Source organism: Oreochromis niloticus, linkage group LG6, assembly GCF_001858045.2.
Source record: "Oreochromis niloticus isolate F11D_XX linkage group LG6, O_niloticus_UMD_NMBU, whole genome shotgun sequence".
Classification (NCBI taxonomy): domain Eukaryota; kingdom Metazoa; phylum Chordata; class Actinopteri; order Cichliformes; family Cichlidae; genus Oreochromis; species Oreochromis niloticus.
This window is the reverse complement of record NC_031971.2, coordinates 25,764,767-25,784,925: the sequence shown is the minus strand read 5'-3', so window position 1 is coordinate 25,784,925 and position 20,159 is coordinate 25,764,767. Positions and strand designations below refer to the sequence as shown.

The window sequence follows — 20,159 nt, the reverse complement described above, 5'->3', positions numbered from 1 at the left end:
CAGGGAAACTGAAGCTCTGGTGCTTCCAGTTTTGGTTATTACCCAGACTACTGTGGCCGTTGACTATGTACGAGGTCTCACTTAATCATGCCAATCGACTAGAGAGGCTAGTGAGTTCCTACATTAAGAAGTGGCTCGGACTTCCCAAATGCCTCAGCAGCGTTGCACTCAATACGACAGGATACTGGCATTGCCTATCCCTAGCCTGGTAGAGGAGTTTAAATGTGCAAAAATGAGGCTTGAGATGTCATCACGGACTCCTGGGACCCCATACTGAGAGGCACTGCTCCCACTCTAGCAATGGGGAGGAAGTACCCCGGCCACATGTGTGCTACAGGCCAAATCTGCTCTTCGGCATCATGACATGGTGGGTCACGTCCAACAGGGCAGAGGAGGATTTGGTCTTGGAGCAGTAACACCTCGGTGGCAACAGGCATCTGTTACTGAACGTTGAAAAATGGTAGTGGAGGAGGTGCGAAGACAGGAGGAAACAGCCAGACATGCTAGAGCTGTAGCGCTGGCTAATCAGGGTCGCTGGATGAATTGTGAGAGTGTTGTAAAGAGTACACTTTCGTGAAGTGAAATCTGGGGAATGGAGTCTATTAGACTAAGTTTCTTCATCCGAGCGACATACAATGTGCGATAATTATCTATCTCTGACAAAATTTGTTTCCCCTGCGTCGGGACCTTGGCACAACATCGGACAGGATTATTTAAATAAACCAATGACATTTTGACTGATCATTATTTGTATCCTTCTGTAACTGTACAGAACTGTACTAACCTAAAACTTCCAAAATTTCAGGAGCAATAAGTCTTTGGACAGGGGGAACAAATTCTGGCAGGATCAGCCTGATATTATTTGTATCCCACTGTAACGTTACTGTATAAAGAGCTAATATCTCCAAAATTTCTGTAGTAGTTTGTCATTATAAGCAGTGTTTATGAACTAAAAATCACGAATGTGGGATACTGTTTGTCCATGATTTCGAAAGGCCAGTGCAAGCTCCCAACGCAGGGGAAACAAATTCTGTCGGGGATAGCTAGTTTGGCACGACACCGGAATTTCAAGACATGGAGGACCAACATTTGAAGACAGTTCTTCCTCAGCGTATTGATCTTAAACCTTCGACAATGTTGTCATCAATGCCAACATCTTGTAGAGCAATTATCATCTGAAGCATTTCAGAAACATCTAAACGACTCAAAACAGTATCTACTGGTAAATTATCCCTCTCTATCTGATCTGCTTAAATGAGCAGAACTGACTGAAGTTCACACCAGTCCGCCATCCTCCTTGACTTTTGACCTAGCACGTTGTCGCTAGTTGTAGCAGCTGTCCACGGAGCAGGTATCCAGGAAAACCAGTCGATGGTAAACGATCAGCCTATAGGCGCAAAGGTCCAACCCACTCACACTGATTGACAGACAAAGTCATTCTGCTGAAAAGTCGCATTATGAGTGTCATGGTCCTGGGTCATTTTAACCCAGTGTTCTTAGTTTTCCTGTGGTTTTGTATTATGTTCTTTATGTTCATAGGATTCTTTGGTTTGGTTTTGGATTCCCCCCTGTGTCCTTGCTTATATTGTGGTGTTTGTTCTGATACAGTGTTCCCATCCCTTGTGTTCTGTTCTCCTCATCCTCTCGTGTATTCATTCTTGTTCTCTGCCTCTCTCTGTGCTCATCTCTGTGTACTCTGTGTTGTGTTTGAGGTCCACATCTTAGTGTCAGTATCTTCAGTTTCGTGTCTTCCCTGCTCTGTCATAAGTAATTGTCCTCAGCTGTGTTCCCCGTGTGTTCCCACTTCCCTCATTACCTTCTGTGTATTTATGTCAGAGTATCCCTTTGTTCCGTGTTGCGTCGTCCCTCTAGGTTGTGTGCATTCCCTCGTGTCTTCCCAGTGCCTCAGCTCTAGTTTCTCCTAAGTATAGTTTTGTATGTCTATGTTCCTATTAATAAAGACCTGCCTTTTGAGTTATCCCCGCGTGTCCTGAGCCGTGCATTTGGGTCCTCTCTCGCCTTCACACAGCCGCCGCATGACAATGAGATAAATAGGCCATTGGGAAAAACTGGATTTTAAAAATAAAGACTGACTTTGAAAAAAGGACATTTTGGGATAGAAACGGCTAGAAATAAATAAAATGCCTCAGCAATATTCTCTGTTATTGGGAAAAATAATGACCATGAAATAATATTTCACAATAATAAGTAAATTTATATAGCAGAATGCAATATATTTCACAATAATGAGCTTTTTTTCAAAATGTGTTCCATTATTTCACAATGTCATTCTCATATTAAATATCTGTGTCTTATTTATTCACATAGTTATTTATTTCATCATGTCCTATTTATTTATTTAATTTTGAACACTTTGGAGTTCCATAGTCGAAGGGTAGAGTAGATGGGTTTAACTGGGTGTTTTTAATCATTTTTCATGGGTTTCCATGTTTTATCGTTTCTAATCTTTTACTAATATACAGTGTTTTATTATTATGGTTTTAGTGCATGCTTTTATTGTAAATATTTCTTGACTTGTTCCGAGGAGATGCCTCCTCTTCCACTGCCCCCCTCCTGATCACTAATGTGACACACCTGAGAGGTCTCGACTGCAAGAATGACCAATCAGGGTTCGCAGGCAGACAGCAGCAATTAAACCAGCCACGTCTCTATTTTTTTAAAATTGATTTGTAAATTGCCTGCTGCACACAGCTGATCTAATATTTCCTGACATGATGTTCTACATAACATTTGTTGTTCTTTAAAAAAAGATCTCCACTATCAATGCTGCTATTTCATCCTTCATTCTAAATCATCACATCATTTTTCAGCATGTTACATTCAGTAGACACATGTCAGTATAAAAGATGAGCGTGGCCAACGTAATGTCACTCACTGATTTATAAAGTCCAGTTTTGAAGCCTTGACTTTAGCGTTGTTATCTTGGTGTTTTGAAACCAGATGTCATGAGGATGATCAGACTGAAACTGAGACACCCCATTCATTGCTAGTCATTGGCCATATCCTCAACAATCCTCCTTCCTGACTCTAAAAATTATCCTAATTTACAAAATGGACTTGATGTTGTGTTTATGAACTTAACAACTGGACCTAAAATACCACAGAGCAAAGAGCTAAAGCAGTTTTTCATATATGCTTTTGTTAAAACTGAAGTGTCTGTTTAATTGTTGCTGCCGGTTTTAGGCAGTTCAGTATTAGTTTTTACACCTGCAAGCTACATATATCTTTTAAAGTGGCTAAGAATATAACATGGAATAACTTTTTAAGCTACCATTTGGGCTACACTTCTGATGAAGAGGAAGAATATGTGGAAGAGGACCCAGCTGAGACAGAAGAATATTTCCAGACAAAGGATGAAAAATTGATCTGGTCTTTGGTTCCTTCCAGTGACAGATGATGCACGTTAACAATAAAGAGAGACAAAAGCCACCGTGGTCCAACCGCATATGCAAGGTCTCGTATTGATGACATAAATTCCACTTTTGACCTGGTTTTGCCCAAGTCTATTGAAGAGGTGGTGCTGAACATGACAAACAAGGAGGGGTGACATGTGTATGGCACCAAGTGGAGAAAGATGGATCGAATCGAGCTGCAGGCATATGTGGGTATGCAGATTTTCGCTGGTGTGTACCGCTCCAGTAAAGAAGCTACAGCTAATTTATGGCATGCTGAGTCTGGTAGGACAATTTTCTGTGCTAGCATGACACTCAAGATGTTTCATAAAATCTAAAGAGTGATTCGATTCAATGATAAAGACACAAGAGAAGATTGTCATGCACAAGGCAAACTTGCTCCCATCCGATATGTATGGGATAAGTAGGTGTCTCTTCTGCCAATGATGTACAATCCAGTCACTGATGTGACTGTGGATGAGCACCTAGTGCTCTTCATTGTCGCTGTCCATTCAAACAGCACATCCCAAGCAAACCAGGGAAATATGGAATAAAAATATGGGCAGCATGCGATGCCAGGTCTAGCTATGCATGGAACATGCAAGTATACACTGGCAAACCTGCTGTGTAATTGCACTATGGTTTGTTGTAATAAAATTTGACACCAGCAGCTGGCAGACTGGTTATGGAGAACCAGCACTTCTGCTCCAGCTGTACCTCTGCAGCAGTTCTTCCTCAACCAGCTGCCCCTACTGGCCCATCACCCAAAAGGAGGTGCAAATTCTGCCCTCGTAAGACTGATCTCAAAACATCAAAAATGTGCCAAAAATGCAATCCATACATCTGCAAAAATCAACCCATTGATTTGAAAAAGAAAAAAAATGAAGTGCTTTAAAACTAACATGCCATCTTAACTTTTACATATTACAAGTAAGTAAGTAAGTAAAATTTTATTTATATAGCACATTTCTAGATAGAGATCACAAAGTGCTTTACAAGATATAACAGATTAAAAAGACAAAATACAAACAAAGTTAGCAAAAAGCAATTTTAAAAAGATGTGTTTTCAGCTGTTTTTTAAAAGTAATCAATGAATCAGCGGATCGTAAGTCCTGAGGAAGGGAATTCCACAGTCTGGCGGCCACAGTAGCAAAAGCTCTATCACCCCTAGTTTTCAGTCTCGTATACGGAATGACAAGTAGGCCCTGACTACTCGACCTCAGAGACCTACTAGGGGCATAGGGCTGTAAAAGCTCAATAATATATGGTGGTGCTTGTTGTTGAAGAGCCTTAAAAGTTAAAACCAAAATCTTAAAATGGACTCTAAATTCGACGGGAAGCCAATGTAACTGCATAAGCAACGGTGTTATATGTGAATATTTTGAAGCTTTCGTCAAAAGTCTTGCTGCAGCATTCTGAACGATCTGCAGGCGCTCCAAGGAACCTTTGTTTAGACAAGTAAACAGGGAATTGCAATAGTCCAGTCGTGAAGAGATAAAAGCATGAATAACAATCTCCAGTTCGGTATAGGATATTATAGAGCTCAATTTAGAAATATTTCTTAAATGATAAAAGCAAGACCGAACAAGAGATTTAACATGACTATCTAACGTAAGAGCAGGATCAAGGATAATCCCTAAGTTCCTGACAGATGGTTTTACAAACGTTGAAAGAGGACCAAGAGCATTTATTATACTGGGTATATGTCTATCTGGGGCACATAAGAGGACTTCGGTTTTATTTTCATTTAGTTGGAGGAAGTTTTCAGCCATCCAGCCTTTAATGGTTTCCAAGCACACATTTAAAAGCTGCAGCTTAGAAGCCTCTTCCGGTTTAAAAGATATATAGAGTTGGATATCGTCTGCATAACAATGGTAACAGATATCCTCAAAAGGGCTCAAAATGTGCTGGAGAGGAAGTAAATAAACTAGAAACAGTAATGGCCCTAGCACAGAGCCTTGTGGCACACCAAAAGACAGGGACGCAGAAGATGATCTATACTTAGAAACTGCCACAGTAGAATATCGTTCAGAGAGATACGAGGAGAACCATTTCAATGCAGTCCCAGAGACACCGACCCAGTATTTCAGCCTGTTAAGCAAAATATAGTGGTCAACAGTATCAAAGGTCAACAGTATCAAAGGCCGACGTAAGATCCAACATTAAGAGAACAGAACAAAAAGAGTATGGTAATTTGGAAGACATTACAAGGGTTAAACTAATGGATTCAGATATTTGAGTACTTCCAGAATTCCCACCTACAAAGTGGTGGCTAGTAGTAGTGTAGTAGTATCAATGGCACCAAGAACTGTAACCCTGTGAGTCTACAGAGATACATTTTCAAACTTGTCTAAGAGATAATTAACTTACAGTCAATTCAGGGTCAACTGATCCAGCCCTAACTATGATCTTTATAACAAAAAACAAAAATTTCCAGCCTTATCTTAAAAATAGAGAGGTCTGTTTTGTGAATTCAAACTGGGAACTGACTTTATAGCAAAGGGGCCTGGTAGCTGAAGGCTCTACCTCACAGTCTCAGAGCAAAGTGTTGTGATATGGTGATTGATGAAATCTTATCATTCAGGATTAAGGAGGATTTAAAATTACTGTTTACTAATTGGTTAACAATGTCATGGTCTGTGTGAGTAGATGTATTTTTCTATAGAGCTGGAGCTTCCACCCCTAAACCCTTAACGGTCTGCACCTGTTTGCAATTTGGACTACCTGCATAAAAGACCAGCGCTCTCAGTGAGTCCTTGCCAGATCTTATGCTAGCCTGCGTTAGTGTGAGGCCTCCAAGTTGTGCTATGCTTTTATTGTAAATATTTCTTGACTTGCCTCTCCCTTCACCGTCCCCCCTCCTGATCACTAATGCGCATGTTAAACACAGCAAAGTGGCAGGCAGAGTTAACAGCTCTGCCCATCCGGGGTAAATCCTGATCAATTCTGTTTTAAGAAGAAACTCCGGTGAAATAAAAGAATAGTGACTGCCGCTGCTCCTCTCTCCTTTAGTTGGCACCAGAGCGAAGAGGGAGACAGGACGGGCGAGGACGCTGCCAGTTTTTGCACCTTTTTTGGGGGGGACTTTTAGTGGATTTTATTTTTGTGGCTGAGGCCATTGGACTTTTTAGCTGTATTGTTTTTATGCTTTTAACTTTATGTTCTCCCTGGCCAGGCGTCTTTTAACTGTTTTTGTCTTTTTCTGAAATAATTTACATTTTACAAATCTTTTATATTTTTCTATTGCCTTGGCTCCCCAACTGCTCTGTCCACTTTTGAAGGGTTTCCCTTCTTAGAATAACACCTGTTGTCCACACGCTCACTCAGGTCGGTTCCTGCAACAATAAATGAGTAAAGATTGTATGACCCAGAGGTGCCATTTCCACACCCAATTTTTTTTTATATAATAATAATAATAATAATAATAATGCATTGGATTTATATAGCGCTTTTCAAGGCACCCAAAGCACTTTACAATGACATTATTCATTAACGCTCACATTCACACACTGGTGGAGGCAAGCTACGGTTGTAGCCACAGCTGCCCTGGGGCAGACTGACAGAAGCGAGGCTGCCATATATGATTACAGTATGTGCCAGAGCGTAACACACACAGTCTGATAGTTTCATAATTTAGAATTGGGGACTGAAGAAATATTTGAAACATGGATTGTTTTTACACACAGCTGCTGCAGATGACGGCGAAAGTACCATTTCAAATGTTTTTACCTACAAGTCAAAATCTAGTAGAGGGAGATTGTTAGTACAGGCAGACAGCAGCAGTTAAATCAGCTATTTCTCTATTTTTTTTTTTTATTTTTAACTTGTAAATTGTCTGCTTTACACAGCTGATCTAATATTTCCTGACATGATAGGGGTGTCCAAATTCATAGGCTGCATCCACCGGAGGCCGCATTTGTAGGCCGATTATGTCACAGCGACGCGACGAAGGCTGTCCAAATTCGTAGACTCGTCCGACAAATGCATCCTCCTTTTCTCCAGATTTGAAGGATAGGTCGGGTGTATCCTTCGTGGCCCACCCTATCCCAGAATTCATAGCGTGGCCCAGCCAATTCCAGTTTCCAACAATGGCGGCAGCTACTTAGTTTTAATATTACTCTTTGTGGGTCACAAAATAAACTTAAGATATTTTCAGGCAAGAATGCAGCTGTGTAAACTTCAAATATCTGCTCGGTTTATCAAGACATCGCACATTTGCAAAAGTACCCACCAGCTCGATAGCTAGCCAGCCCAGAACTCATTGCGGAATTTTTCTCGGAACAATAGCGGTCGAAGCGGGAGATGAATGCACTTTTAAATGTACGTATATGAAAATCTGGTGGTACATAAGTTACATTTTTATAGCGGTTGTGTTAGGCTTTGGGCATTTACAGAGTTGTTTTTTTAAATTAAAACAATCGTCGTAAAAAAATGCCCGTAAAGTAGCTTGTATGGTGGGTCCCGAGGTTTTTATTGCCGCTTACATACAGCTAATTTTGATTTTTCCAAATGTACCTTTTTGTGATATGTTATAGGGACCAAAGAGCAAACGGCTGAATTCATAAAAATAAGAGGAGAAAATGACCACCTCTTCACTGGGGTGAAGAATTCAGCCACTAGGATGGAGGTACAAGAATAAATCAATTTACAAATCATATTCATATGAGTACGGTTTTAATAACCTTCATTCTGTACAGAACCTGTGATGTCCAGATGGTATTCCTCTTGTGTTCTGCTGTGAAAACCTTTGGATTTAGGGATTAACATAGTTGTCATGGTTTTCTCTCTTCTCTTATTTTTTGTGTGTGATCAGGACAATTCTGAAGAAGATGGGCCTGCAGGGGAAAGTCACCGCCTCGCAGGCCAAAAAGAAATGGAACAACTTCAAAAAAAAAAAGAAAGATACAAAGTATGTTGTTATCAAGAAGATAATTTTTAAGAACAATCTAATAAATGTACATTTACTAAGAGATGTGGTGTTTTTTTTTTTTTTTTGGTTTTTTGTTGTTTTTTTTTTTTGTTTTTTGTTTTTTTTATTTGTCTAGTGTCATTTCTGATTTCCTCTGCCTTTAGGATTGCAAGTATCCAGGGTCAGGAGAGGGAATTAGTGGGAAGCCCACTGCTGCTACTTGGCCCTGGTTTGCCCTAATGGATGAGGTAATAGGACAGAGTGCCTTCCATTAGTTCTCCTGTCCTAATTTCCTCCATCCCTGAGGACGCTCCAGGGCCAAGTGCAGTAGTGGGTGACCAAAGCAAAAGGGAAGAGGAGACTGATGAGGAAGAGTGTCAGCCACCCACAACAGGGAGGAAGAGGAGAAGAGCTCATCAGAGAGGACATGAGATATCAAAGGGAGGCGGAGGAGAGGATGTAGAGATTTTTTTTTTTTCTATTCTCTAAATGAGTTAAGAAATTTATTTATTTGAATATATTTGTTACTTTGTTCTATTTATTGTGTTATTTTAAAAGGTTTTTGATTATTGAATGTTAGTTCCCAAATCAGTTATGCATTAAGAAATGTATTTGTTTGAATACATTTGTTACGTTGTTCTATTTGTTGTGTTATTTTAAAAGTTTTTTTATTATGAATAAATTGATTTAAAAAAAAATGTCACTGAACTCATTTTATTTACAATTGTTTTTAACATGTATGAACATAAAGCCTACTTTAAACAGTTTTAAATTGATATTTATTAAAAGTAAATAACAATAAAAGAATATTTCTAAAACATGAACATTAGTTAAAGAAGGAAAAAAATAAATACAAATTGTCATGGCTCTGGGTCCGTTGGACCCAGTATGTTGAGTTTATTATATTATGATTTGTTCTCGTATTCTCTTGTTGTGCTATTAGTGATTATGATGATGATTATTACTTCTGGTTTAGGTTTTGTTTTCTCGCCCTCATGTTTAGTTCAGGTTCCAAGTGTTTTATTCTGTCTCTCTTTCAGTATCCTGTCTGCATCCTCGTGTAGTGTTCTCTTGTTTTATGGTGAAGGTCTGCGTCTCTTGTGAATGTGTTCAGTTTTACCTGTTGTCTCGTCTTGTTAATTACTCCCAGCTGTGTTCACCACCTGTGTGTAATCTCCCTGTGTTTCTCTGTGTGTATTTAAGTCGGGTCTTCTGTCTTTGTAGTTGCTGGTTTGTCTGCGTTACTTGGTATGTTATGGTCTGCGTCTCTCCGTCCGTCATTCTGTGTATTTCCCCATGCCTCCCTGCATCTCTGTTTCTGTTAGTTTTTCCCAGTTTAGGTTTTCTTAGTTTTACGCTCATCCTCGCCATCTCTGTTGGATTTACTTTTGAGTAATAAACGCACTTGCACCAGAGCTGCCGCATCTTGGGTCCTAAATAATTCACACACGACTTGCCCCGGCAACCCGTGACACAAATATTACATTTTTCACACAGGACCTGTTGCTGGACCCTTTTTTTTTTTTTTTTTTTTTTAAATAAACTTTGATCGATTACACAAAGTCTCTGTCAGTGCTGCTGGATCTGCTGAAGCAAGATCAGACATGGATGGGGTGCTGCAACTGAGACCTGTGGTTTGTCTTTTCTGGTCGGAGAGTAGAGAATCATACAGGGTGGTCTGCAAAGAGCTTTAGGATGCTTCCTCCTACTGGATAAACTTACAATGTTAAATTTAAAAGCAACCTAATTAATTGGATGACCTATATTAGTTTCTACGAATAACTACGAATAAAGATTTCAAACTAATCCACCCATTTTAGGGTGGAGCTTTTGGTTCGGATGAGATGAGAAACATGCACAACATTATTTCAGTCTCCTACCAGTCCAACAAATCACCAGGCACTTAACCTAACTTTTGTGTTAGATTTGGCACTGACCCATTTTAGCTTTTAAATACATAAACAACTTTAAAAGGCACTTTTATTTCATTAAGGCTTTTTCACTTTGTGGGGAATCTCTATTTAAAAAAAAAAAAAAAAAAAAAAAAAATCTATTTCACTAAATTATAAAATGCTCTGAAAATTATGACCTTTGTGTTGTTGGTATGGTCCAATTAAGACTATAAATTGGTGCCAAAACTGAAATAATAAACACACCGTGAGCACACTAACACTGTGAGAAAGTAGTTCAGAGTGAACTTTGGACATGGCTTCTACATTCAACACAGATGCTATCACAAACAAATCCAGGCACCAATGTCGTTGGTGTTGAATAAATTTATTTATTTTTTATTATATTTGTGTATGCTGTATGCATTTTGTCCAATCCTAAAATGTGTGTTTACACCAGGAATATTTCACAGCGCTGTTATGTATCATTATGAATCACTCAGACTAACGTAAAATTTTCAGTTTCTTTCTTTATTGAATAAACTCTGGCCATGAGAGCCAGTGAGACAAAGGCTACGTCCACACATACACGGGTATTTTTGAAAATGCAGATTTTCTATGCATTTGGCCCTTTCATCCACACGTAAACAGCGTTTTTGGTCACTGAAAACTGAGATTTTTAAAAACTCCTGCCAGAGTGGAGATTTTTTCAAAACTCAGTTTTTGCGTTTAGGTATGGTTGAGGAAGACGTAGATTTACTCATGCAACGTCAAAGCTGTCCGCTGTGTTCATTCCTAAGTTGTGAGTCTACACCAACTAAAATACTGTCTTCCGTTATTAACATTTGAAATGATGAAAGCACTTGAAAAGTGCCACAAAATTAGCTGCCTCTCCAGAAAAACAAAAAGTTTTCGGAAGTAATTAAGGTTTTGTGACGGCAAAAAACCCGTCTTTCCCACCCAGGCTTGTAGACTTTTAGTGTTTACATGTGGATGAAAAAGTAACACAAAATTAGCTGCCTTTCCAGTAAATCACAAACTTTTCAGAAGTACAAAACCCTGTTTACTCTTTCCATTTGCGTAACTTTGTGCTGAACATTGGGGGGGGGGGGGGGGGGTCAAGATCTCTGTTTAAATAAATAAATAAATAAATAAATCTGGGTAAATTCCCAGATGATTAAACATGCAACTATTTTGCTGGTAATACCTGAAATGAGTAATGAAAATCAACAGCCTATTTATGCAAGATAATTCATAATTTTATTGGGGGGGGTTATATTGGTTGGGTCTGATTATTGGGGGGGGTCATAACCCCCCTAACCCCCCTGGAAATTACGCCCCTGACTCTTTCCCTCCCGGGCATGTTGGGCATGTTCTTGACAGCATTTGACTTTGTTTTGTTGTGTTTACATGCGGACGGAAATGTTATTTCAAAACTGTACGTGTGGACGGGATTTTTTTTTTTTTTTTTTTTTTTTTTTTTTTAAACGAAAACAGAAAATCTCAGATTTCAAAAATACCCATGTACGTGTGGTAGCCCTTAAATAACAGAAACAAACCATCTTTGTGGTGTAATTATTTTGTGTATTATTAATTTATTTTACTGTGTAAGCATATTCAACATTGCTATCAACACATTTTTCAAAAAAGCCTCTCTGTGCAAAATGGATTTAAAAACATTTACAACTGTGAGATACCGTTTGTCCGTGATATGAACAGGGGGAACAAATTGTGTTAGGATCAGCCTGATATTATTTGTATCCCACTGTAACTTTACAATATAAAGAGCTAACATCTCCAAAATTTGAGGAGTAGTTAGTCATTATAAGAAGTGTTTTAACTAAAAATGAAGATTGTGGAATACTGTTTGCCCGTGATTTGGACAGCCCAGCGCATGCCCCCAACGCAGGGGAAAATAATTCTGTCGGGGATACCTACTCTGGCATCCACCGTTGTGCAGGTGAAGCCAAAGGCAAGATATGCTTCATCATATTTTTGAATCTTTGGCTTGGAAGGATGTTGGTTTGGAAGCACACCTGGCGGTGTTTCATCTTCTCCTTGTGTATGTGTGGGAGCCCCATCAAAAACCTGTCCTTTATGATAGCAGTGTCCAAACATTATTTTTTTTTATTCATACTTCGCTCTCCTTGCTATGGCTTGGGGCACGTGGGAACCACTGCAATCTGGTTTTTAAGTCTGACGTCATTAGCCTTGTCTGGGCCCAAACTCTGCTGCAGGTCCATAAGTCAAACGATCACTGTGGCATCACTGAGAGTTGAAAAACTGTCTAAATTCTTTCATCTCTAATAAAATGATCAGTGTGGCTGCTCTACCAGGTGTAACAATGAAGTTTAACATCTAGGCATCCGTGAAAACTGAATTTATTACATTTAACGAAGTTAGCAGGGAGTTAGCTCGCTATCTTCCATCTAAATATAATATAGCATGTCCTGACTGAGGGATTTCTGAAACAAATTAAAACATACAGCTCTGCTATCACATCCGACATAAATGAAGACCGAAAACTAAACAGCAGTGATGTTTGTAGGGTTAGTGAAGTTTGGCTAATTGGTATATAACGATGTGCTACGTGATCGCTAGCGAAACAGCTATGTTAGCATAATATAAACAGTAAAGCTGGAGGATGAACACTAACTTTCTTCCATTCAATAAAAGTTAACGTGAGGATTCTCGATGGTTAGGAACAAATGCAATCGCATGGCAGGATGCTGTAAACAGACCAAACTTCAGTCAGGAGAACAACTGAGATAATCCATCCACAATACGAGGTTAGCCATTCATATACTGCTGCATGGGCTGGGCTGTAGTTATATCGTAAGGTTTTAGAATGAATAGCGGTAATAAAAACTGAGAGAGGCCAACAGTGATCACTGACTGTTTTTAGAGGCTTTTTGAGATTAAATAGATCAAGATACAAGGTATTAAAACATGTTTAAAAACACAAAAGCCTTATTAAATGCAGGGTAGTTTGGGCTCGGAAGCAGGATTCGTCACACCATCACTTAAAGACCGGATACTTAATCTGTGAGCTGTTCCGTGAGCAAACAGGAAAGGGAAATGGATTTTAAAATGAGGAGTGGAATCACTATTTTAAATCGTGTTTTTAAAAAAACATTTTGAAAATCAGTGTTTTAATTTGGAATTCGAAAATGGTTTTTGAAATTTTTTTTTTTTTTGTTAATTTTCAATTTGAAGGCTAATTTTTGATGTCTTCTTAATATAGTTCACATCTTTGCTACAGCTTCATTTTCACCTTAAAATTGATGCTGTAATGTCTTATAAATGCCCTAATTGCCCCTCCCCCTGTCCACCTGTTCTGTCCTCAGTGGTTTGGTGATAACCACTCTTGTCAGTCTGTTCTACGTGCTGCTGTTGACGTTTATCATCCCAGTCATGGTGTGGGTGCTTATCTTTTAGTGTTGGCTGTAAAACCATTATTTTATTCATATGTTAACCATATTAGGATATTTTTCTATCTTATATAGAGGTTCATATAATAAACTCTGAAACTAATAAAAGTATAAGGAGCGCTTCAGAATTGAACAAAGGACATTTTTACATGTTTCATTTTATTTAAGTCTTAAAAGTCATATTTTAACATTTATTTTCACATTTATTTTTGTGAACTTTGAACATTATATGTTTACACAAAAAAACCCAAATAATTCAAAATTGTTGAACTTAATTTTTTTTAAGTTTATGTTTGTGCAATTTATATATGTTTTACAATTTTTCAATTTTAAAGGAAATAGCAGGCAGACTAACGTGATTTTTGTTTTTTTTAAAAGGTTCAGCTCTGTTTGCAGTCTTTCATTGGACAAGGCCTTGTATCCAGAATGATCAAACAGTACCCATGATAAAAGGACCTATCACAAATGCTGATAAGAATAATGTTCAGATATGTATATCATAAAAGATCCTTTAGAATATAAAATTTAATAATACAAAAGTATTTATATATTTTTGAAAATATAATTTATATTTTAGATATTAATAAAATGTTATACATTTTTTTTCAATCATCTGCAGTATCGACCTGTCAAGTCTGTGTCAAAGAAATATTATAGATGTGGGAGTCTGACGGAGACATAAAATAACTAGCATGAATGAGTACCTTGAATAGTACCATATAGTAGTGCTGTTTGTGCTATAACTGTCAATATTAAAGGAGGGGAGGGGGCACACTGACAAGTTTTCTGTCTTCATTTATTTCATAAGTTATAGCAGAGCTGTACGTTTTAATTTTTTCAGAAATCCCTCAGGCAGAACATGGTATATTATGTTTAACTGGAAACTAGTGAGCTGCATGCTAACTTCTAACTACATTAAATTTGATAAGTTCTGTTTTCACGGACGCCTGGATTTTAAACTTAATGATTCTACCTGGTAGAGCAGCTACTGCATAAATTTTAATTTAAAAATTTAAATTTATCCAAATTGCAACTTGTAAATTGTAAGCGTGTAAAAACTGCAGATAGTCAGATTAACAGCAACAGTATTTTGTCTATATCTGCCATTGTAGAAATTCATCTCAAGTAAACAATAACATGGTACACAGAGTGACATCAAAAAAGGCGCACACTTTTGACGTTGTGTGAATAAATCTCCGTTTTCCTTGTCCAGACGTAAACGCAAAAACTGAGTTTTCGAAAATCACCGTGGCAGGAGTTCTTAAAAATCTCCGTTTTCAGTGATTGAAAATGCAGTTTACGTGTGGACGAAAGGTGCAAATGCAAAAATACCCGTGTACGTGTGTACGTAGCCTTTGTTTCACTGCTGCTGAGCTGTTTTTATTGTTTTCAGTGTTTATTTTACACTTCTTAGGCTAGGTCTACACTACTCAGTTTTCCTTGACCAAAAAAGCCATCTCAGTGTGGACGGAAGGCCAAAACGGAGAAAAAAAGATGCGTTTTCACACGAATGAAGTGTGGACATAGCCTTAATTTAACATTCACCACTTTCTTAATGGTTCAATGTAAATTTTTGCTGCTGTGCCATTGTTTACATCTACATCATCTCTCCCCTTTAATGCACTAATTGTCTTATGCAGTTTCAAACAGCTGGAACAGATTCTGTTTGGCAGGAACTTGTGAGTTCAACTTTCTCAAAAGTTTTCCACTTTAACTTCAAATTTCAAATATCTTACTCCAATGACCGATTACCAGAGTTTTAAATGAGAGTGTATAGGAGTTGGTCACAGTGATCAACCCACAGGGCATTCCATCTCAAAAGACAAGCAAGGCACGTCAGAGAAACACCATGCCATGATAGAGTTCAGGTCTTAGGAGGTTGAAAATGTCTCTGCTGATGAGACCAGTGAATGTGGGACGACGGTGGAAAGAAAAAACTCCCTCCTTGAGGAAGAAATCTTGGGAGGAACCAGGCTCTCTGGGAGGACCCTTCCTCCTAAGGGCAATGCTTACTAATATTTGTCCTCCAGTCAGCGATGGTGGGCTGGGACGACTGCTTTTCCTTCTCAGCATGATGATGACCTTAACTTCCCCTCCACACCCTGTTTTAGAACTCAGAATGAAGACAAAACTGGTTAACAAGGAAATAGCACATTTAAAAATTCTCTCACTTCAGGATGAGATGCTGTGTTTTCTTACATTTCTCTTGTAAAACAGGATGTAGGCCGAGTGCTGCTGTTCCTCACAAACTGCAGATCCAGTTGTGTGGAGCACCTGTGCGTCATTATAGGTGAGCCAATTATCTGATGTAGAGTATGGACTCTCCTCAGGATGGACAGAATACAGATGTAGTGTCCTGAAATCACATTAAGACAAATGAATCAAACTTCTGGAAGTCGACTGATTCAAGCAAACAGTGATTTTGACTTAGTGCTTCTCAGAACATCAAAAGCTTTTGTGTGCGAGTCCTTCACTGAAAAGTAGCAAATTCTGTTAAATCATTTTCTGCTTGTAACAAGTCAGTTGTTTTACCTGATTCTGTGCCTCCATAATGACTGATGATGCTGACAAGACTGTAACAGCCACCACCCTGAGAAGGAACAAATCAAAAGAGTGTTAGTTTCATGAAGTCTCACATCAGTGCGATAATTAAGCCGATTCTCTGAGATGTTCTGCAGTCTGTTTTTACCTGTTTGGATGACACCACCAAGTCCCTCTGCAGCCTAACAGGATCATACACCTTCCGAAGCTTGTAGGTTTGTGTAAAGCCAAACCTCTTCAGGTTCTTCAGAGAATTCGGGCAGGAAAAAAAAAAAAAAATACAAACAAGGTAGAAAATAAGAATGAGTGTCAAACACAAACAGAAGATGGGAGAAAATAATTGCTCAAGAGTTGTCTTAAAAAACTCTGTTTGATGCGCCACTGTTTGGAAACCTGGTCAATCGATCAATTCGGATGTGACCTTACTCACCTTGGCAGTGTATCAAAAGATGACTTCAAGTTACAAGCTCAGCAAAGCACCTCTCCAACAGCCAAACCCACCTGTTCCCTGATTGGACTGTTGAATTTGATTGACATGACATTGACCAATCAGCTGAAAGGAGGAAAAATTGGGTCAAAATTCATACTTGTAAGATAAAACTGACACACAGCCAGGGAACTTTAGTGCAGAATTTTACATAGTTTTTTGTTTTGTATCTGTAACCAGAACTTAACAAAACAAAATTGTAAGTTGTGTAAATATATTTTTTACAGTCACACAAATTAGCACAAGCACTAAGTCATCTATAGATGCACAAACAAAACATTTTCAGATATTTTGGTTTACGAGGTTACAAACTCAGTTCACAAGTACGCATTTGATTTACAAATACAAAATATTTATGACCACAATTTGAGCCCATACGACAGTGATCACGGACCTTTTTTGGGGTCTTGTTCAGATTGACCCAGCATAAAAAAACAAAAAACGCTGTAAAAAACGGCATTTGCCCAGACAGAATCTGGTATTTTATGCCAGAGACGGGCATCTTGAACGCCCCTTCTGAGTGACGGAAAAAACGCCGTTTTTACCTGTCTTTGAACGTCGCTCTGCAGAAACTGCGGCAAGCCATCTAAGCCAATATTCGGCAATTTTCTAACTCGTTTGGTTAAGAAAGGGCATAAAAAATGCTATTTAATAATTCAAAACGCTATTAAAAACGGCGTTTGCCCCGACAGAATGCTGTATTTCACTCCAGCGGGGGACTGGCAGTGTTTGTTAAACAACAGATGGTGTAACCCTGGGCTGGGAAAGAACAACTCTGCAACAGATACATTGAGCTGTTAGCATGTGTGGAGGCAGCATGTGACTCTACCCACTCTGTGGTCAGCAGACTGCAAACGCAATCTCTGGGACTCCACACTGCCGACCTTCACCCAGTATGTGACCTGCCCCACCATAGGGAATAAAACTTTGTACTTACTGTATACGAATGCAAAAGAGGCATACAGTTCATACCCCCCCCCCCCCCCCCCCCCCAACCTGGTGCACCTTCTCCCTTGTGTATGAGCCCTTAGTGTGCAGGGAGCCACCAGTCACCCACACAGTGCAGAGATGGCCAGAGCAGAGCATGATCAAGCAATTAAATGACAGAATGCTTTTTCTGAAACAAGTGGAGTCCCTTTCTTTTATCAAAATACTGTTTTGCTCAGTTTAAAGTAATACCACTGTATAATAGCCTACAACTTTAATAATGTTAACCCTCTACTGCATGACTTTTTAATTTTTTGGGAAAAAAATATTTCACCCTATTTTGGGGGGAGCTTTAGGGTCCCTACTAATATATCAATCATAAAATTTGATTTGATCCCCCCCCCCAATAGATGTTGGTTTGTTGCTTCAAGGCAACATTGTGCGATAAGGGTAGTCAAACGCCAAGTTATTCTATAATAATATAAGTATTATTAAGTATAACTTTTATTTGTCCAACAAGGACGAACAAATAAACAAACAACAAATAAACAATGTAAACATTTCACAGAACTATAAAACACCAAAATACATCCAATATTTCATCAGGGATCTCTGAGGGATCTGTCTTGTTCATTCCGTGTGGAACATCAGGAAGCAGTTGCAGTCGGGGGTGAAGCAGAGGTGCACATTGCATTTGTGGCACCATTGCGCCCTGGCACCCTGCATCGTCCCTTGTCCTCAGTCATGATCAGCCAGTGGGCTGTTTGATCCAGGCGGACATCTTCGACTGGAATGGGAGCTGTGCATCCTTTCTTCCTCTTCTCCTCATATGCGCCAGCAATGGACTGGCTGGGACGACCTCTCTTCTTCTCCAGGCTTTTTCCACACATGCAGAGGCCCTCTGCAATGTAAGATTTGAAGGTATAGAGCCTCATTTGGTCTTTCTTCTCCATACCAGTGCCTTCACAGTCTCTTCTGTAGAGCAGCCAGGTGGTTACAATGATCATGTCCAGGAAGTGGAACACCAGCCGGTGGTACCATTTCTTGGATCTAACTTTGTTGCGGTAGAGTGCAATCAGTGAGTCAAGCAGGTCCACCCCACCCATGTTCTTGTTATATTCTTGCACCACAGCAGGGCAGGGGACAGTGATGTGTTTCTTCTGGTTGCGATCCCACCTGTAATGATAATAATAGATTATTTATGTATTTATTCATTTATTGCTTGACATTTTAAAACATAGTAACAGATAATCTATTTAGCAGAAGAAGATATTATAAGATAATATAAATTGATATCACCTGTCAACTTCGGTCACAGGGTTGGCTCCGATGTGGTCACTCAGAAGGGTCACAGAGCGGTTGTCATACCACTTGACAACATGCAAGGTGGTTTCTCTCACCATGGCTATCTTCTCTTCGAATGCCCCATGTCCTGCTCTCTTCAGATCAGCATCGCTCTTCAGGTTGATCCCAGGTAATCTGTTACCACGAACAGTGCCAGTGCACCGAATTCCCTGCTCATTCAATGTGACTACAAGAGGGACACTAGTGAACCAATTGTCAAAGAAGAGCTTGTAGTTCTCTTCCTTGGGGATTGGCAGGGCCAATCGAAGGACGACATTTCCACTAGCTCCAACATCTGGCAGCTCAAGATGTTGGTTGACTCTCCCAGTGTAGACCTCAAGGTTGTATGGTATTCCATTAGATCCTGCCAAGATGAGAATTTTATAGCCCCACTTCTTAGGTTTTGATGGTAGGTACTGTTTCAATCTGTTTCTCCCCTTGAACGGCACCATCTGCTCATCTATGGTGAGCTTCTCACTTATTGGGATGGAGACCAATTTGGATGTCAGGTGAGTGACCAGAGGACGTATTTTGTAGAGGGGATCAACTTGTTCCTGTCCCTCATTGTTGTTGATGTGGAGGGACCTCTTGATGGCTTCCCATCTGTTGAGGGTCATTGTCTCTGCTACTCTGGACACTCAGGTGGCTTTGTTCCAAAACATTCGAGTTGCTGGCAGGCCAAAGAGGGACATGTAGACCACAGAGTCGAGGAACTGCTCTAACTCGTTGGTGGTAAGGTTTAAGTGCTTGTTGGGGTCACACTGAATCGAATACAAATTGGATTCCTCTACAATAACTTGAAGAATGTCTTCAGAGAAGAACTTTCTGAAGTATTGGAGGGGGGACAGGATGTCATCAGCTTTTGGCAGCTGGCCCTGCCAGTCTGGGTAGGCATCAACGGATGTGTGTGCTTTTCTCCATCTTGGGAGGTGAGACACTTCACCGTCCTTTTCATCTGAATCCCCCTCTTCCTCAGAGTCACTAGCTTGTGGCTGGTGTTCTTCTGAAAAGAAGAACAAAGTATTAGAAAGAAAGAAAGAAATGCAACAGGAAGGTGCACATGCGCACGCGTTGCCTTGAGACAACGAATGAAAATTAACCGTTTTATTGTATAAATAAATTTAAAAAAAGTAGAATGAACAATCAAATACACTTCTTAACATATTCATGCACATGCAAGTATTTTTTATATGCATTTATTTCACTTTAAACATGTAA

The 20,159-nt window shown here is 39.4% G+C and overlaps 1 protein-coding gene and 1 long non-coding RNA gene across 2 annotated transcripts; one reads left to right on the top strand and one right to left on the bottom strand.

Annotated features, from left to right (window-relative positions):
* Window positions 1-5,605: 5,605 nt before the first annotated feature.
* LOC102082207 (uncharacterized) lies at window positions 5,606-8,298 on the top strand. The gene is made up of 3 exons (XR_269301.4): window positions 5,606-6,740; window positions 7,949-8,040; window positions 8,227-8,298. It is a non-coding gene; the product is annotated as an uncharacterized LOC102082207 (long non-coding RNA).
* A 5,977-nt stretch (window positions 8,299-14,275) lies between these two features.
* Window positions 14,276-19,931, bottom strand: LOC102082149 (piggyBac transposable element-derived protein 2-like). The gene is made up of 7 exons (XM_005469974.3): window positions 18,897-19,931; window positions 18,290-18,773; window positions 16,685-16,736; window positions 16,332-16,576; window positions 16,175-16,232; window positions 15,842-15,998; window positions 14,276-15,755 (listed from the first exon to the last, which is right to left on the bottom strand). Exons 1-7 carry the CDS (start codon window positions 19,556-19,558, stop codon window positions 15,479-15,481), a joined length of 1,935 nt encoding a protein of 644 aa, XP_005470031.2. The 5' UTR covers window positions 19,559-19,931; the 3' UTR covers window positions 14,276-15,478.
* Between the last annotated feature and the right edge of the window lie 228 nt (window positions 19,932-20,159).